This window comes from Oncorhynchus mykiss, chromosome 8 (genome assembly GCF_013265735.2).
Source record: "Oncorhynchus mykiss isolate Arlee chromosome 8, USDA_OmykA_1.1, whole genome shotgun sequence".
In the NCBI taxonomy this organism is placed as follows: Eukaryota; Metazoa; Chordata; class Actinopteri; order Salmoniformes; family Salmonidae; genus Oncorhynchus; species Oncorhynchus mykiss.
This window is the reverse complement of record NC_048572.1, coordinates 79,801,961-79,821,101: the sequence shown is the minus strand read 5'-3', so window position 1 is coordinate 79,821,101 and position 19,141 is coordinate 79,801,961. Positions and strand designations below refer to the sequence as shown.

The window sequence follows — 19,141 nt, the reverse complement described above, 5'->3', positions numbered from 1 at the left end:
AGGAAGACGAGGACCATCCTAATCAGTGTATTCCAGTGGAGACTCCTTAGAGGAGGAAGACGAGGACCATCCTACTCAGTGTATTCCAGTGGAGACTCCTTAGAGGAGGAAGACGAGGACCATCCTACTCAGTGAATTTCATACTTGTGAAACATTAAAAAAAAATATTTAAAAAATTGATAAAACTATACTAAATATATTCACGAGACCAAATAATTGATTAAAACACACTGTTTCGCAACAGCACTCTGTAGGGTAGCACCATGGTGTCGCTGGAGGACAGCTAGTTTCTGTCCTCCTCTTGGTACATTGACTTGAATTCAAAACCTAGGAGGCTCATTGTTCTCACCTCCTTCCATAGACTTACACAGTAATTATGACAACTTCCAGAGGACGTCCTCCAACCGATCAGAGCTCTTGCAGAATGAACTAACATATTGTTCATTCAATCAAAGGATCAAATAATTAATCTAGTACTGAAAGCATAAGCTACAGCTAGCTAGCACCACGGTGCTTAAAATGTGGTGAGTAGTTGATTTGACGAAAATATTTTTAAGCCAGACTCAGGAAGTCTCATTTGTATTTCTGAAAAATCAAACTCTCGGGGCGACAAAAGAAACCCATGCAAGATGTAATGTAAACTAACACAGGCGAGACGTCGTGTAAACAAACCCAGGCGAGACGTTGTGTAAACAAACCCAGGCGAGACGTCGTGTAAACAATCACAGGCGAGACGTTGTGTAAACAAACCCAGGCGAGACGTCGTGTAAACAAACCCAGGTGAGATGTTGTGTAAACAAACCCAGGTGAGACGTCGTGTAAACAAACCCAGGCGAGACGTCGTGTAAATAAACCCAGGCGAGACGTCGTGTAAACAAACCCAGGCGAGACGTCGTGTAAACAAACCCAGGCGAGACGTTGTGTAAACAAACCCAGGCGAGACGTCGTGTAAACAAACCCAGGCGAGACGTCGTGTAAACAAACCCAGGCGAGACGTCGTGTAAACAAACCCAGGTGAGACGTTGTGTAAACAAACCCAGGTGAGACGTCGTGTAAACAAACCCAGGCGAGACGTCGTGTAAACAAACCCAGGTGAGACGTTGTGTAAACAAACCCAGGTGAGACGTCGTGTAAACAAACACGGGCAAGACGTCATAATGTGATCAGAGAGTTCTCAAGTGACGGCTGGGCCAGTCACCCTTTGATTAGACAGCTGGGCCAGTCACCCTTTGATCAGTTAGTATTAGACAGCTGGGCCAGTCAGTATTAGACAGCTGGGCCAGTCACCCTTTGATCAGTCCGTATCAGACAGCTGGGCCAGTTAGTATTAGACAGCTGGGCCAGTCAGTATTAGACAGCTGGGCCAGTCACCCTTTGATCAGTTAGTATTAGACAGCTGGGCCAGTTAGTATTAGACAGCTGGGCCAGTCACCCTTTGATCAGTCCGTATCAGACAGCTGGGCCAGTCAGTATTAGACAGCTGGGCCAGTCAGTATTAGACAGCTGGGCCAGTTAGTATTAGACAGCTGGGCCAGTCAGTATTAGACAGCTGGGCCAGTCACCCTTTGATCAGTTAGCATTAGACAGCTGGGCCAGTTAGTATTAGACAGCTGGGCCAGTCAGTATTAGACAGCTGGGCCAGTCACCCTTTGATCAGTTAGTATTAGACAGCTGGGCCAGTCAGTATTAGACAGCTGGGCCAGTTAGTATTAGACAGCTGGGCCAGTCAGTATTAGACAGCTGGGCCAGTCACCCTTTGATCAGTTAGTATTAGACAGCTGGGCCAGTCAGTATTAGACAGCTGGGCCAGTCACCCTTTGATCAGTCCGTATCAGACAGCTGGGCCAGTCAGTATTAGACAGCTGGGCCAGTTAGTATTAGACAGCTGGGCCAGTCAGTATTAGACAGCTGGGCCAGTCACCCTTTGATCAGTTAGTATTAGACAGCTGGGCCAGTCACCCTTTGATCAGTCCGTATCACACAGCTGGGCCAGTCAGTATTAGACAGCTGGGCCAGTCACCCTTTGATCAGTCCGTATCAGACAGCTGGGCCAGTCAGTATTAGACAGCTGGGCCAGTCACCCTTTGATCAGTTAGTATTAGACAGCTGGGCCAGTCACCCTTTGATCAGTCCGTATCAGACAGCTGGGCCAGTCAGTATTAGACAGCTGGGCCAGTCACCCTTTGATCAGTCAGTATTAGACAGCTGGGCCAGTCACCCTTTGATCAGTCCGTATCAGACAGCTGGGCCAGTCAGTATTAGACAGCTGGGCCAGTCAGTATTAGACAGCTGGGCCAGTTAGTATTAGACAGCTGGGCCAGTCAGTATTAGACAGCTGGGCCAGTCAGTATTAGACAGCTGGGCCAGTCACCCTTTGATCAGTTAGTATTAGACAGCTGGGCCAGTTAGTATTATACAGCTGGGCCAGTTAGTATTAGACAGCTGGGCCAGTCACCCTTTGATCAGTCTGTATTAGACAGCTGGTGTCCTCATTTGCTTGTAGCCTATAACAAGCATGTAAGCTACTCTACTGTATTATAAAATGTACATTTACAGGTTGAGTCAACTATAAATGTTACAGCAGTAAAATGCATGTCTCTCTCTCACACACACACACACACAGCCTTTATTGTTGAATAACGGGCAACATAAGCAGGATTTATGCTTTACACCACACTAATAACAGCTTTACTGCCGTGTTTGATGTCCTAATGAGAGAGGATGGGACGTCAATATGTGTTCTCTTCATGCAATGTCCATGTTTTCACTGTGAGAGGAGAGGAGTACAGCCGTCATACGTTATCTGGTAAAACCACAGCCTTAGAAGGTGCTACTGTCACCAACCAAGTCCCATTAGGAATGGTTCTGAAGACACACACACACACAGCAGATATCTTTATGAGGGGATTAGTGAAAGCTAGGGCATGTCTTTTTAATCCATGTTTACTGTCAACACCAGTACTGATTTTATTCCAGCAACTGTAAGCAGCTTGATCAGTTAAAGCTCACCCCAACTCAGCTATCTAGCATGACAGTATCCTTCCCTACACTCTTAGAAAAAGGGGTTCCTAAAGGGTTCTTCGGCTGTCCCCATAGGATAACTATTTTTGGTTCCAGGTAAAACCATTTTGGGTGCCAAGTAGAACCCTCTGTAGAAAGGGTTCTACTTGGAACCGAAAGGATTCTACCTGTAACCAACAATGGGGGCGGCAGGGAGCTTAATGGTTATAGCGTTGGGCCAGTAACCGAAAGGTTGCTGAATCAAATCCCCGAGCTGACAAGGTAAAAAAAATGTTGTTCTGCCCCTGAACAAGGCAATTAACCCACTGTTAGGCCCGGTAGGCCGTCATTGTAAATAGGAATTTGTTCTCAACTGACTTTCCGAGTTAAAGGTTAAATAAAAATTAATAAAAAGGTTATTCAAAGGGTTCTTCTATGGAGACAGCCGAAGAACCCTTTTAGGTTCTAGATAGCACCTTTTTTTCCCTATGAGCAACAATGTAAAAAAAAAGAGCCTCCAAAACAACACTTTTAAATAGTTTTTCAATAGTACACAAAGGTAAAATATTAGAATATTTATATATTTTCAATGTAAAAAAAATGCTCCAAAACAACACTTTGAAATTCGTTTTTCAATAGTACACAAAGGTAAAATATTTATATATTTTCTCATAGCATATTATAGCAAACAACTTTATCAACACAGACACGAAGTGACTGTCTGTCTCTGCTATTATGTCAGAGTGCACTCCTCCCCAATTTTGGACTGAGGTTGCATTACAGTATCTAGTACATCCACTGTTTTAGTCAAATTTGTGTTTGTATTTAATTGAATGGAAAAGTGTTTACTCCCATAAGCCCAACATACCTCAAAGTTATCATACTTCTGCCAGCTTAATTAAGAACATGTTCAAAACATTAAAGATTGGTGTGTTTATGTACATACAGCCAGAGGGTTCAGAAGAGACTAGGACTAAATCTCATAACTGCACACTCTCTATAAAGCTGTTGGTTTAAATCCAGAGTGGATTTCTGGATGATAATGCCCAGTGTACTGTAAGCCTCTTGGGCTGCCAGTCAGAACAGAAGAGCTGCCAGTGTATCAAATACTTGTTCTCCCTACTGTATACAGTACCAGTCAAAAGTTTGGATACACCTACTCATTCCAAGGTTTTTCTTTATTTTTAAAATCACCCCACCTCAAACCAATTGAGAGGGTTTGGGATGATTTGGACCACAGAGTGAAGGAAAAGCAGCTAACAAGTGCTCAGCATATGTGAGAACACCTTCAAGACTGTTGGAAAAGCATTACAGGTGAAGCTGGTTGAGAGAATGTCAGGAGTGTGCAAAGCTGTCATCAGGGCAAATGGTGGCTACTTATGCCAGCAGCATACCACCCTCCATCCCAAAGCTGGCTTGCTTCTGAAGCTAAGCAGGGTTGGTCCTGGTTGGTCCCTGGATGGGAGACCAGATGCTGCTGGAAGTAGTGTTGGAGGGCTGGTAAGAGGCACTCTTTCCTCCGGTCTAAAAAAAGATCCCAATGCCCCGGGGTGTGATTGCAGACATTTCCCTGTGTAGGGGGCCGTCTTTCAGATGGGATGTTAAACGGGTGTCCTTACTCTCTGTGGTAACTAAATGATCCCATGGCACTTATTGTAAACGTAGGGGTGTTAACCCCGGTGTCCTGAGTAAATTCCCTTAATCTGGCCCTCATATCATCATGGCCATGAATCCCCAGTTTACAATGGGCTCATTCATCCCCCTCCTCTCCCCTGTAACTATTCCCCCCAGGTCGTTGGTGTAAATGAGAATGTGTTCTCAGTCAATTTACCTGGTAAAATAAAACAACACTTTTGATTTGTTTAACACTTTCTTGGTTACCACATGATTTCATTGTTTTGATGTCTTCACTACTATTGTACAATGTAGATAATAGTAAAAATAAAGAAAAACCCTGGATTGAGTAAATGTGTACAAATTTCTGGATTTTTTTTAACGTTAAGGATTCCGATTTCATTTTAACATTCACAGCCCTAGAAGAGGGTATATACTGTATGCTATGTTAGGCATCTACTAGAACAATGAAGATACACGGGTCTTCATGTCATATGTCTGAATCACACCGATTATGCTGTATCAGATTATGCAGTTGATCTATCATTCTTGGAGGGGTGATGTCAGAAAATACAGTCTCTTGGATTATTTTGATAAACTGACGGCTATAAAATAGTAATTTGATGATCTATTTAATGTATAGCTTTCACCAAATCCTAAGTGTTTAATGTTTTACCCCTTTAGTCTGTAGTGACTCTGTACTAACCTACTATATTTACTGGCAGGGGAGTAGAGGAACTGGGACTGACTTTAAATATCTGGGAGGGAAAGCATGGAAACATTGGTTAGTTGGTCTCTGTGCCTCTCTCTCTCTCTTTTTCTCACTCTCCTTCTGTCTGTTTGTCTCCCCCTTTCCTCCATCTGCCTGTTTGTCTCCCCCCTTTCCTCCATCTGTCTGTTTGTCTCCCCCTTTCCTCCATCTGTCTGTTTGTCTCCCCCCTTTCCTCCTTCTGTCTGTTTGTCTCCCCCCTTTCCTCCTTCTGTCTGTTTGTTTGTCTCCCCCCTTTCCTCCTCCTGTCTGTTTGTCTCCCCCTTTCCTCCTTCTGTCTGTTTGTCTCCCCCTTTCCTCCTTCTGTCTGTTTGTCTCCCCCTTTCCTCCTTCTGTCTGTTTGTCTCCCCCTTTCCTCCTTCTGTCTGTTTGTCTCCCCCTTTCCTCCTTCTGTCTGTTTGTCTCCCCCTTTCCTCCTTCTGTCTGTTTGTCTCCCTCTTTCCTCCTTCTGTCTGTTTGTCTCCCCCTTTCCTCCTTCTGTCTGTTTGTCTCCCCCCTTTCCTCCTTCTGTCTGTTTGTCTCCCCCTTTCCTCCATCTGTCTGTTTGTCTCCCCCTTTCCTCCTTCTGTCTGTTTGACTCCCCCTTTCCTCCTTCTGTCTGTTTGTTTCCCCCCTTTCCTCCATCTGTCTGTTTGTCTCCCCCTTTCCTCCTTCTGTCTGTTTGTCTCCCCCTTTCCTCCTTCCGTCTGTTTGTCTCCCCCCTTTCCTCCTTCTGTCTGTTTGTCTCCCCCCTTTCCTCCATCTGTCTGTTTGTCTCCCCCTTTCCTCCTTCTGTCTGTTTGTCTCCCCCCTTTCCTCCTTCTGTCTGTTTGTCTCCCCCTTTCCTCCTTCTGTCTGTTTGTCTCCCCCTTTCCTCCATCTGCCTCTCTCTTTGGGAAACCCAGTGTCCCACTGTGTGTAAACAGTCTCTTATATATGTGTCTCTATGGGGTCATGATGAACAATTCTTTGCTGTTTTGTGTATCCCTGTTTTGTTGCTTGGTGCTGTTGGTTTTGTTGCTAGGTGCTGTTGGTTTTGTTGCTAGGTGCTGTTCCTTTGTGCTGTTGGTTTTGTTCCTTGATACTGTTAGTTTTGTTGCTAGGTGTTAGTTTTGTTGCTTGGTGCTGTTGATTTTGTTGCTAGGTGCTGTAGTTTTGTTGCTAGGTGCTGTTCCTTTGTGCTGTTGGTTTTGTTCCTTGATACTGTTAGTTTTGTTGCTAGGTGTTAGTTTTGCTGCTTGGTGCTGTTGATTTTGTTGCTAGGTGCTGTTGGTTTTGTTGCTAGGTGCTGTTCCTTTGTGCTGTTGGTTTTGTTCCTTGATACTGTTAGTTTTGTTGGTAGGTGTTAGTTTTGTTGCTAGGTGCTGTTGGTTTTGATGCTAGGTGCTGTTCCTTTGTGCTGTTGGTTTTGTTCCTTGATACTGTTAGTTTTGTTGGTAGGTGTTAGTTTTGTTGCTATGTGTTAGTTTTGTTGCTAGGTGTTAGTTTTGTTGCTAGGTGCTGTTGGTTTTGTTGCTAGGTGCTGTTGGTTTTGTTGCTAGGTGCTGTTCCTTTGTGCTGTTGGTTTTGTTCCTTGATACTGTTAGTTTTGTTGCTAGGTGTTAGTTTTGCTGCTTGGTGCTGTTGGTTTTACTTCAGTAGTTTTATTGGAATAACAGACTCAGTTCATTGCTAGGTTTCCTATAGATTGTCCTTATAATAGGCCACTTGCAGTTTTGTGACACAACACAATGCCACAGATGTCTCAAGGTTTGAGGGAGCGTGCAATTGGCATGCTGACAGCAGGAATGTCCACCAGAACTGTTGAATTGAATGTTAATTTCTCTACCGTTTTAGCGAATTTGGCAGCATGTCCAACCAGCCTCACAACCGCAGACCACGTGTACCCACCCCATCACAGAACCTCCACATCCGGCTTCTTCATCTAGGGGATCGGCTGAGACCAGCCACCTGGGCAGGTGATGATAAAACTGTGGGTTTGGACAACTGATCCTCACCAGGATCTTGACCTGACAGCAGTTCGGTGTCGTAACCGACTTCAGTGGGCAAATGCTCACATTCAATGGCCACTGGCACGCTGGAGAAGTGGGCTCTTCACGGATGAATCTCGAGTTTAACTGTACCGGGCCGAAGGCAGAAAATGTGTATGTCGTCCTGCTGGTGAGCGGTTTGCTGATGTGTCCCATGGTGGGGTTATGGTACGAGCAGGCATAAGCTACAACAAACACAATTGCGTTTTATCAATGGCAATTTGAATGCACAGATCCAGCATGAGATCCAGCAAAATCCAGCATGATAATGATCGGCCCTATGTCACAAGGATCTGTACACAATTCCTGGAAGCTGAAAATGTCCCAGTTCTGTCATGACCTGCATACTCACCAGACATGTCACCCATTGAGCATGTTTGGGATGCTCTGAATCGATGCTTATGACAGCGTGTTCCAGCTACTGCCAATATCCAACTTCGCACAGCCATGCAACAGCCTAATCAACTCTATATAAAGGAGATATGTCACGCTGCATGAGGCAAATGGTGGTCACACCAGATACTGTTTTTTTAAAGGTATCTGTATTCCCAGTCATGTGAAACCCAGAGATTAGGGCCTAATTAATTTATTTCAATTGACTGATTTCCTAATATGAACTATAACTCAGTAAAATCTTTGAAATTGTTCATGTTACGTAAAAAAATTTGTTCAGTGTATATAAGTTATTTTTACATTGACGTCATTTAGCAGACGCTCTAATCCAGAGCGGTTTACAGGAGCAATTAGGGTTAAATGACTTTATCAAGGGCACGTCAATAGATGATTTTTCACCTGTGTGAGGATACGAACCAGAAACCTTCTGGTTACTGGCCCAACGCTCTTAACTGCTGGGCTGCCTGTCTACTGTGATAACTACATAATGTAGTACCAGGTAATGTAACATGCAGTCATTTCGGCTTGAATCAACTGATTGTAGATCAGCCATCCTACCACACTAGTGACCTTCTGAATCCATCTGAATCTGAACAGCAGCGCTGACCTGCGTCCCAAGCAGGAAGTAAACACACACTAGAAATGTTAGAGTGGAGCAGACCCATGAAGAGGCAGGAAGAGCAGCTGTTCTGTTCTCCCCCCTCCTCTGGAATGGAAAGGCCAGCAGAATGTCATGCTTTGTACTGTTCTACTCAGACCAACACACACTCAACCATACATTACACTCAGACCAACACACACTCACACACATTACACTCAGACCAACACACACTCACACACATTACACTCAGACCAACACACACTCACACACACATTTACACTCAGACCAACACATACTGACACACACATTTCCACTCAGACCAACACACACTCAACCATACATTTACGCTCAGACCAACATACACACACACACACACATTTGAGTTCCCCATTTAGAACTTAAGTGACGTCCATCTAAGTTCTGAAGTACCGGTTTTGTACCAAACATGCCCAATGTTTTTATGTGACCTACATTTGACCTTAGATGGGTATCTTTGACCCTCAGTCTCACCTGTTTGTTCTGGTTGACATGAAGAGGGAATGGGAACTAATGTTCTCTGTGAAACATTGATGATTGTGTCCTCTCTGAGCATCTACTCTAGCAACCATCTCTAGTCCATGTTCTCTGAGAGGATCCACTCTAACACCTCTCCATCTCTTTCCCCCAGAGTTCCCACCTGGCCCTGATAGACACTCTGATGTTGGCGTACACGGTGGAGATGGTGAGTGTGGAGCGGGTGATGGCGTGTGTGCACAGATGCTCCTCCCCTCTCAACGACCCCTCCTCCCACCCCGACGGACACATCAGAGATCTGCCCTACGACCCTGAGGACGCAGTCACCACATGGATCAACAAGGTAGGGTACTAAGATACACTCTAATACCAGAGATATGACATATTAGGCCCCACTGTATATTCTTAAAGCTGAGATCCCAGAAAGGTGAAACGACGCCACTGGCTGCCCCTGGCACATTTGTTGTTGTTTTTGATTAGAGGAAATGAGCAGCCAGCATTGTGGGTAAAAACCTAGTAGAACTCAGCTGTTCTATGGTGCGTGCAATGATGTCGGAGGAAAAACATATGTTTGTTGTTTTAAGTAACGTCTCTGTTGTAATATTGCAAACGGACGTGGCAACGTGTCAGATCAGATTACTGAGAGAGACCCCGGTCAGAATAAACTCATTTTAACGTCTGTTTACACAGGACTGGGAGGTTTAACCAGGAACCAAATGTACGTACAGTCAGAGTCTTAGCCCTAAAAGATAGTTCCTGTTAGCTGCTAATATTTGGATAATGCATCCCCACCGTTGAAATCCTCATAACATCCCATTAAATCAAGTCTGGCTCTGTGCCATTGAGCTTGTTTACATTCCTCCCTGCAGAAGCCGATGTGTTTCCTGCTCCCTGCTGCAGGCCAAGGCCAGACGGATACCAAAATGTACACACACGCAGACACACACACACACATACACACACACGTACACAAATTGAGCCACGCATGGAAAAATGCACACTCATGCGGAGATATGATGGATGAACACAAATATTAACATGAATACACACACACTCAGGAAACACACAGATACACACATGATCACTTACTTGTGGATGGACACATTCTCACACACAGCAGCTCGCAGGCATACAGTACTGTACGATAGTGAGTCTCAATTCATGTTGTGTGTGTGTGTGTGTGTGTGTGTGTGTGTGTGTGTGTGTGTGCGTGCGTGCGTGCGTGTGTGCGTGTGTGTGTGTGTGTGTGTGTGTGTGTGTGCGTGCGTGTGTGTGTGTGTGTGTGCGTGCGTGTGTGTGTGTGTGTGTTACATCACTGGCACTGGAGCCCTTTGAAGAGACAACAGCCCTAGAAAAACAAGATTAGGGCTTTCTCATTAAAACCTATCAGACAATGGTCTCCTTCTACTTCCCCGTGATGTTTGTTACACTCGTACACAACACGGTTTAGAGATGGAACGTTTATGAGCCTATGAGAGATGTTTTCATGTGCTGAATGATGAAGTCATAGTAGTGCTTTGAAGTTTGACTGAAGTAGCTAGCTACATTATGGAAGCTGTAATCTCACCTACATTATGGAAACTGTAATCTCACCTACATTATGGAAACTGTAATCTCACCTACATTATGGAAGCTGTAATCTCACCTACATTATGGAAGCTGTAATCTCACCTACATTATGGAAGCTGTAATCTCACCTACATTATGGAAGCTGTAATCTCACCTACATTATGGAAACTGTAATCTCACCTACATGATGGAAACTGTAATCTCACCTACATTATGGAAACTGTAATCTCACCTACATTATGGAAGCTGTAATCTCACCTACATTATGGAAGCTGTAATCTCACCTACATTATGGAAACTGTAATCTCACCTACATGATGGAAACTGTAATCTCACCTACATTATGGAAACTGTAATCTCACCTACGTTATGGAAGCTGTAATCTCATCTACATTATGGAAGCTGTAATCTCACCTACATTATGGAAGCTGTAATCTCACCTACATTATGGAAACTGTAATCTCACCTACGTTATGGAAGCTGTAATCTCACCTACATTATGGAAACTGTAATCTCACCTACATTATGGAAGCTGTAATCTCACCTACATTATGGAAACTGTAATCTCACCTACATGATGGAAACTGTAATCTCACCTACATTATGGAAACTGTAATCTCACCTACGTTATGGAAGCTGTAATCTCACCTACATTATGGAAGCTGTAATCTCACCTACATTATGGTAGCTGTAATCTCACCTACGTTATGGAAGCTGTAATCTCACCTACGTTATGGAAGCTGTAATCTCACCTACATTATGGAAACTGTAATCTCACCTACGTTATGGAAGCTGTAATCTCACCTACATTATGGAAGCTGTAATCTCACCTACGTTATGGAAGCTGTAATCTCACCTACATTATGGTAGCTGTAATCTCACCTACATTATGGAAACTGTAATCTCACCTACATTATGGAAGCTGTAATCTCACCTACGTTATGGAAGCTGTAATCTCACCTACGTTATGGAAGCTGTAATCTCACCTACGTTATGGAAGCTGTAATCTCACCTACGTTATGGAAGCTGTAATCTCACCTACATTATGGAAACTGTAATCTCTCCTACATTATGGAAACTGTAATCTCACCTACATTATGGAAGGTGTAATCTCACCTACATTATGGTAGCTGTAATCTCCCCTACATTATGGAAGCTGTAATCTCACCTACATTATGGAAGGTGTAATCTCCCCTACATTATGGAAGCTGTAATCTCACCTACATTATGGAAGGTGTAATCTCACCTACATTATGGAAGCTGTAATCTCACCTACATTATGGAAACTGTAATCTCACCTACATTATGGTAGCTGTAATCTCCCCTACATTATGGTAGCTGTAATCTCACCTACATTATGGTAGCTGTAATCTCACCTACTTTATGGAAACTGTAATCTCACCTACATTATGGAAGGTGTAATCTCACCTACATTATGGTAGCTGTAATCTCACCTACATTATGGTAGCAGTAATCTCTCCTACATTATGGTAGCTGTAATCTCTCCTACATTATGGACCCTAATCTCCCCTACATTATGGTAGTTGTAATCTCACCTACATTATGGTAGCTGTAATCTCCCCTACATTGTGGAAACTGTAATCGCCCCTACATTATGGAAGGTGTAATCTCACCTACATTATGGAAACTGTAATCTCACCTACATTATGGTAGCTGTAATCTCACCTACATTATGGACGGTGTAATCACCCCTACATTATGGTAGCTGTAATCTCACCTACATTGTGGAAACTGTAATCTCACCTACATTATGGAAACTGTAATCTCACCTACATTGTGGAAACTGTAATCTCACCTACATTATGGTAGCTGTAATCTCCCCTACATTATGGTAGCTGCAATCTCCCCTACATTATGGAAACTGTAATCTCACCTACATTGTGGAAACTGTAATCTCTCCTACATTATGGTAGCTGTAATCTCACCTACATTGTGGAAACTGTAATCTCACCTACATTGTGGTAGCTGTAATCTCCCCTACATTATGGTAGCTGTAATCTCACCTACATTGTGGAAACTGTAATCTCACCTACATTATGGTAGCTGTAATCTCCCCTACATTATGGTAGCTGTAATCTCCCCTACATTATGGAAACTGTAATCTCCCCTACATTGTGGAAACTGTAATATCGACCTACATTATGGTAGCAGTAATCTCCTTTACATTATAGAAGCTGTAATCTCACCACTCAGAATGCTTAATCTGCCACAAGAGACTAGTCACCGCTGAAAGTCACTGTTTCCTATCGTTCTCTCTCACGTACACACACAAAAACAAAACCTCCACATTCATTCCCCCTCATTACACTCATTGCTTGTTGGTAATGTGACCCTCAATAATAACCTCTCTCTCTCTGTCTGTCTGTCTGTCTGTCTGTCTGTCTGTCTGTCTGTCTCTCTGTCTCTCTGTCTGTCTGTCTCTCTGTCTGTCTCTCTGTCTCTCTATCTCTCTATCTATCTATCTATCTAGGTGAATGAGCACCTCAGGGAGATTCTGGTGGAGGAGCAGAGGTTGAGAGAGAGCTCTTGTCTTGAGACCACAGCTACAGGAGCTCAGAGGGTGAGTACAGACCTTCCCCCTGCTAACAGAAAACAGGAACTCAGTCTCATGCCAGCTGTATAGAGAGACACTGCTACGCTATGAGAGACTGCACTGCAGGCATTTATGTAAGGCCTACATTCTTAGAAAAATGTTTTGGCTTCCATGTAGAACCCTCTGTGGAATGGAACCCAAAAGGTTTCTACCTGGAACCAAAAATGTTTCTCCTATGGGGGTAGGGGGGGGGGGGGGGGGGGGGGGGGGGGGGGTGAGAAAACATTGTCTTTTGAAAACTATCAGTTGTTGACACAGGAGACAGTCACAGTAGCCACTGGGTCGTTTCAGATTGAATAGGACATGAAGGGAGGATTCTATCAGCTTCTCACCGCCCACTGTTCTGGATGCAGGGCTGTTTCACTTAGAAAGTCTTGGCCGGTCCGTCTATGTGTCCAAACCGTATTAATATTCAGGATGGAGAAACATTTTCAGTGTTAACTTACATAACTAAAACCAGATTTAAAGTATGTAGAAACGATAATAAACATATATATTTTCTACAAAGATCATCTTCGAGATGTAATCACCTAAATAAAAGCTAGACAGTCAGGGAATATCTACATTTCAAAAAATGTTTGGTCGGCGACCGCACCATTGTCCACACCACGCCCCAAGGCCACGCCCCAGCAAAACCCACCACCTAAGCCCCATTTTGATCCACCTGAGCCTTTCTAGGCCTGATGGTTCTCTCCTCTCTGTAGGCCTGATGGTTCTCTCCTCTCTGTAGACCTGAGCGTTCCTAGACCTGATGGTTCTCTCCCCTCTGTAGGCCTGATGGTTCTCACCTCTCTGTAGACCTGATGGTTCTCTCCTCTCTGTAGGCCTGATGGTTCTCTCCTCTCTGTAGACCTGAGCGTTCCTAGACCTGATGGTTCTCTCCTCTCTGTAGGCCTGATGGTTCTCACCTCTCTGTAGACCTGAGCCTTCCTAGACCTGATGGTTCTCTCCTCTCTGTAGGCCTGATGGTTCTCTCCTCTCTGTAGACCTGAGCCTTTCTAGGCCTGATGGTTCTCTCCTCTCTGTAGGCCTGATGGTTCTCACCTCTCTGTAGACCTGATGGTTCTCTCCTCTCTGTAGGCCTGATGGTTCTCTCCTCTCTGTAGACCTGAGCGTTCCTAGACCTGATGGTTCTCTCCTCTCTGTAGGCCTGATGGTTCTCACCTCTCTGTAGACCTGAGCCTTCCTAGACCTGATGGTTCTCTCCTCTCTGTAGGCCTGATGGTTTTCTCCTCTCTGTAGGCCTGATGGTTCTCTCCTCTCTGTAGACCTGATGGTTCTCTCCTCTCTGTAGACTTGATGGTTCTCTCCTCTCTGTATACCTGACGGTTCTCTCCTCTCTGTAGGCCTGACGGTTCTCTCCTCTCTGTATACCTGACGGTTCTCTCCTCTCTGTAGGCCTGACGGTTCTCTCCTCTCTGTAGGCCTGATGGTTCTCTCCTCTCTGTAGGCCTGATGGTTCTCTCCTCTCTGTAGGCCTGATGGTTTTCTCCTCTCTGTAGGCCTGATGGTTCTCTCCTCTCTGTAGGCCTGATGGTTCTCTCCTCTCTGTAGACCTGATGGTTCTCTCCTCTCTATAGGCCTGATGGTTCTCTCCTCTCTGTAGACCTGAGCCTTCCTAGACCTGGTGGTTCTCTCCTCTCTGTAGGCCTGATGGTTCTCTCCTCTCTGTAGACCTGAGCCTTCCTAGACCTGATGGTTCTCTCCTCTCTGTAGGCCTGATGGTTCTCTCCTCTCTGTAGACCTGAGCCTTCCTAGGCCTGAGGGCAGGGGGCACGGGATGGGCCGCAGGGCCGCAGCGCCGCGCACAGAAGACAGACCTAGCCCATGGGGGAGGGGGGGTGGAACCCCACCCTGCCACACTGGGTAGGACATAGCAACACTTTAAGGGGCATTGCACTAAAATTGGCGCTGACTAGGGAAATGTTTCCCCTTTTCTTAGTGCCAGTTTGCACGTTCAAACTAAAACAATGTAACTAATAATGGCATATTTATGCATTCGTTAATAAAATGATGATAAAAAAACTCTTTCAAAATGCCAATGTTTATTTAGTTATTGATCCATAACGAATTTCTATGGGAATGAATATCACTGAATTACAGAAATATTGGAACAAAGTTGTCTAATGAAGGTAAACAAATTGTTGCTTACTAGAAAATACTCTTTCAAACACACACGGTCACGTTGTACAGCGCCATTATGGCTATTAGCAGGTAGCTGGACAATAGACTTGCCTGGAAGGAGGGTAGGGGAAGAGTTCTATCATCAAATGTATTTCTAAGTTAGGTTGGCTGTATCACAACTGGCCGTGATTGGTTCAGTTTAATCCACCAGAAAAGACAAAACAAATAATACCACACAAAGTATTATTATGTATCACATCTGACTGTGATTGGGAGTCTCATAGGGTGGTACACAATTGGCCCAGCATTTCTCTCCCACTAAAAACAAAAATAAATGTTTTGGCCTTTACAAATATTATTTTGGCCTTTATTCAGATTACAATCGCTCACTTTCATTTTTTAAAAACGAAATAACCTCCAAAATATCATTATATATTATCAAGTTGATGGCACAGTCATATATAGTGGCACCTACATAAAGCTGAGTGACTCACTCATTCATGGCTTTGCATCAAAATAAATAAGTACCAACATTCTTTCTGATAGTCTTTAATAAAGAAATGTTTTGGTTATCCTGACCTGGACGCCATGTACAGTATTATAATAGCCCATTATGGGCTATTAGCAGGACAATATACCTTTACCAACACCTCTCTGTATTTTGATACTTTGTGGATGTATCTAAGTCACCGCATCGCAATGCAAAAAATGCGTTGCTACAGATACCCGTGTCGGCCGCCACCTGGAGACCCATGAGGCGGCTTTTGGTTTTAATTTAGAATCCTCTATATGTAATTATTGGCGGAGAGTCACGTCATATTTTTCGATATACTGTAAGCCTACCGAAGGCGACGTGAGTCACTAGTGTTGAGTAATGTGCTGTTAAATATGGTGTAGGTCTTATTTATTTAAAGAGCATATTGAAGTTAGAAACAATAGGATTTGAAGCAAAAGCCTACAACTATTTTAGCACCGTTTCGCACTTCTCTGAGACGAGCACGGGGACTGGTCTTGAAAAATCAATGAGATTTTATTTTGACTGAATATCTGTTTGGGTATTGGTTAGACTACAATTAGAAATGTTATGCTCTTAGTGTAACCTTTATTTAACTAGGAAATTCAGTTAAGAACAAATTCTTATTGACAAGGACAGCCTACTCCTTCCTCCCCGTTGGGGAATTGAACCCCGGTCTCCCCCGTGCCCACATGACATGGGGATTCTTTAGCTAAATAGCCAAGTACTGTAGCCTACTCCCGACCGCCACGCCGTTTTTCTTGGAATAGAAACACCATAATATTAAGCCAAGTAATCAGGCAACATTTCTTAATATCAGTCCCATATACTATGTTCTTACAAAAAAAGGTTTTAAAATCTCTAGTACAGCCACTATTGAAGGCTATCAAATGCTTCTCAAAGATGGTGGTCAAACTAGCACTAACTAGCATTACTGGGAAAGTATTCTGACCCCTTGACATTTTGTTACGTTACAGCCTTATTCTAAAGTTGATTAAATAGTATTTTTTTCTCATCTGTCTACACACAATACCCCATAATGCCAAAGAGAAAATCTTTTTTTTTGTAATTTTTTATGCACATTTATTACAAATAAAAACTGATATCACATTTACATAAGTATTCAGACCCTTCACTCAGTACTTTCTTGGAGCACGTTTGACTGTGATTACAGCCTCACATCTTCTTGGGTATGACGTTACAAGCTTGGCCCACCTGTATTTGGAGAGTTTCTCCCATTCTTCTCCGAAGATCCTCTCAAGCTCTGTCCGGTTGGATGGGGAGTGTTGCTGCACAGCTGTTTTCAGGTCTCTCCATAGATGTTCGATCGGGTTAAAGTGTGGGTTCTGGCTGGGCCACTCAAGGACATTCAGAGACTTGTTCCGAAGCCACTCCTACATTGTCTTGGCTGTGTGCTTAGGGTCATTGTCCTGTTGGAAGGTCAACCTTTGCCCCAGTCTGAGGTCCTGAGCGCTCTGGAGCAGGTTTTCATCAAGGATCTCTCTGTACCTTGCTCCATTCACCTTTCCCTCGATCCTGACTAGTCTCCCAGTCCTGCTGCTGAAAAACATCCCCACAGCATGATGCTGCCACCACCATGCTTCACCGTAAGGATGGTGCCAGGTTTCTTCCAGATGTGACGCTTGGCATTCAGGCCAAAGACTTCAATCTTGGTTTCATCAGACCAGAGAATATTGTTTGTCATTTGTCTGAGTCCTTTAGTTCAGTTTATGTCATGGAAAGAGCAGGTGTTCTTCATGTTTTTTACACTCAGTGTATCTCCGTCTGCAGGACACCACGTGTACCTGTAGGGTACTGTAGAACAGTAGATTTATACCTGTAGGATACTGTAGAACAGTAGATCTATACCTGTAGAACAGTAGATTTATACCTGTAGAACAGTAGATTTATACCTGTAGAACAGTAGATTTATACCTGTAGGATACTGTAGAACAGTAGATTTATACCTGTAGGATACTGTAGAACAGTAGATTTATACCTGTAGAACAGTAGATTTATACCTGTAGAACAGTAGATTTATACCTGTAGAACAGTAGATTTATACCTGTAGAACAGTAGATTTATACCTGTAGGATACTGTAGAACAGTAGATTTATACCTGTAGGATACTGTAGAACAGTAGATTTATACCTATAGGATACTGTAGAACAGTAGATTTATACCTGTAGAACAGTAGATTTATACCTGTAGGATACTGTAGAACAGTAGATTTATACCTGTAGGATACTGTAGAACAGTAGATTTATACCTGTAGGATACTGTAGAACAGTAGATTTATACCTGTAGAACAGTAGATTTATACCTGTAGGATACTGTAGAACAGTAGATTTATACCTATAGGATACTGTAGAACAGTATATTTATACCTGTAGGATACTGTAGAACAGTAGATTTATACCTGTAGGGTACTGTAGAACAGTAGATTTATACCTGTAGGATACTGTAGAACAGTAGATTTATACCTGTAGAACAGTAGATTTATACCTGTAGGATACTGTAGAACAGTAGATTTATACCTATAGGATACTGTAGAACAGTAGATTTATACCTGTAGGATACTGTAGAATAGTAGATTTATACCTGTAGGGTACTGTAGAACAGTAGATTTATACCTGTAGGATACTGTAGAACAGTAGATTTATACCTGTAGGATACTGTAGAACAGTAGATTTATACCTATAGGATACTGTAGAACAGTAGATTTATACCTGTAGGATACTGTAGAACAGTAGATTTATACCTGTAGAATACTGTAGAACAGTAGATTTATACCTGTAGAACAGTAGATTTATACCTGTAGGATACTGTAGAACAGTAGATTTATACCTGTAGGATACTGTAGAACAGTAGATTTATACCTGTAGAACAGTAGATTTATACCTGTAGGATACTGTAGAACAGTAGATTTATACCTATAGGATACTGTAGAACAGTAGATTTATACCTGTAGGATACTGTAGAACAGTAGATTTATACCTGTAGGGTACTGTAGAACAGTAGATTTATACCTGTAGGATACTGTAGAACAGTAGATTTATACCTGTAGAACAGTAGATTTATACCTGTAGGATACTGTAGAACAGTAGATTTATACCTATAGGATACTGTAGAACAGTAGATTTATACCTGTAGGATACTGTAGAACAGTAGATTTATACCTGTAGGGTACTGTAGAACAGTAGATTTATACCTGTAGGATACTGTAGAACAGTAGATTTATACCTGTAGGATACTGTAGAACAGTAGATTTATACCTATAGGATACTGTAGAACAGTAGATTTATACCTGTAGGATACTGTAGAACAGTAGATTTATACCTGTAGAATACTGTAGAACAGTAGATTTATACCTGTAGAACAGTAGATTTATACCTGTAGGATACTGTAGAACAGTAGATTT

General features: G+C 43.1%; 1 protein-coding gene across 4 annotated transcripts in view; it reads left to right on the top strand.

The window, feature by feature from the left end:
* Positions 1-19,141, top strand: part of LOC110531006 (calmodulin-regulated spectrin-associated protein 2) — a 91,814-nt gene that overhangs the window by 30,050 nt on the left and 42,623 nt on the right. For all 4 annotated transcript variants that reach the window (XM_036986422.1, XM_036986421.1, XM_036986420.1 and 1 more), the window contains exons 3-4: positions 9,054-9,242; positions 12,960-13,049. In XM_036986422.1, the coding sequence (XP_036842317.1) occupies positions 9,054-9,242; positions 12,960-13,049 (279 nt within the window). The remainder of the gene's footprint in view (positions 1-9,053; positions 9,243-12,959; positions 13,050-19,141) is intronic.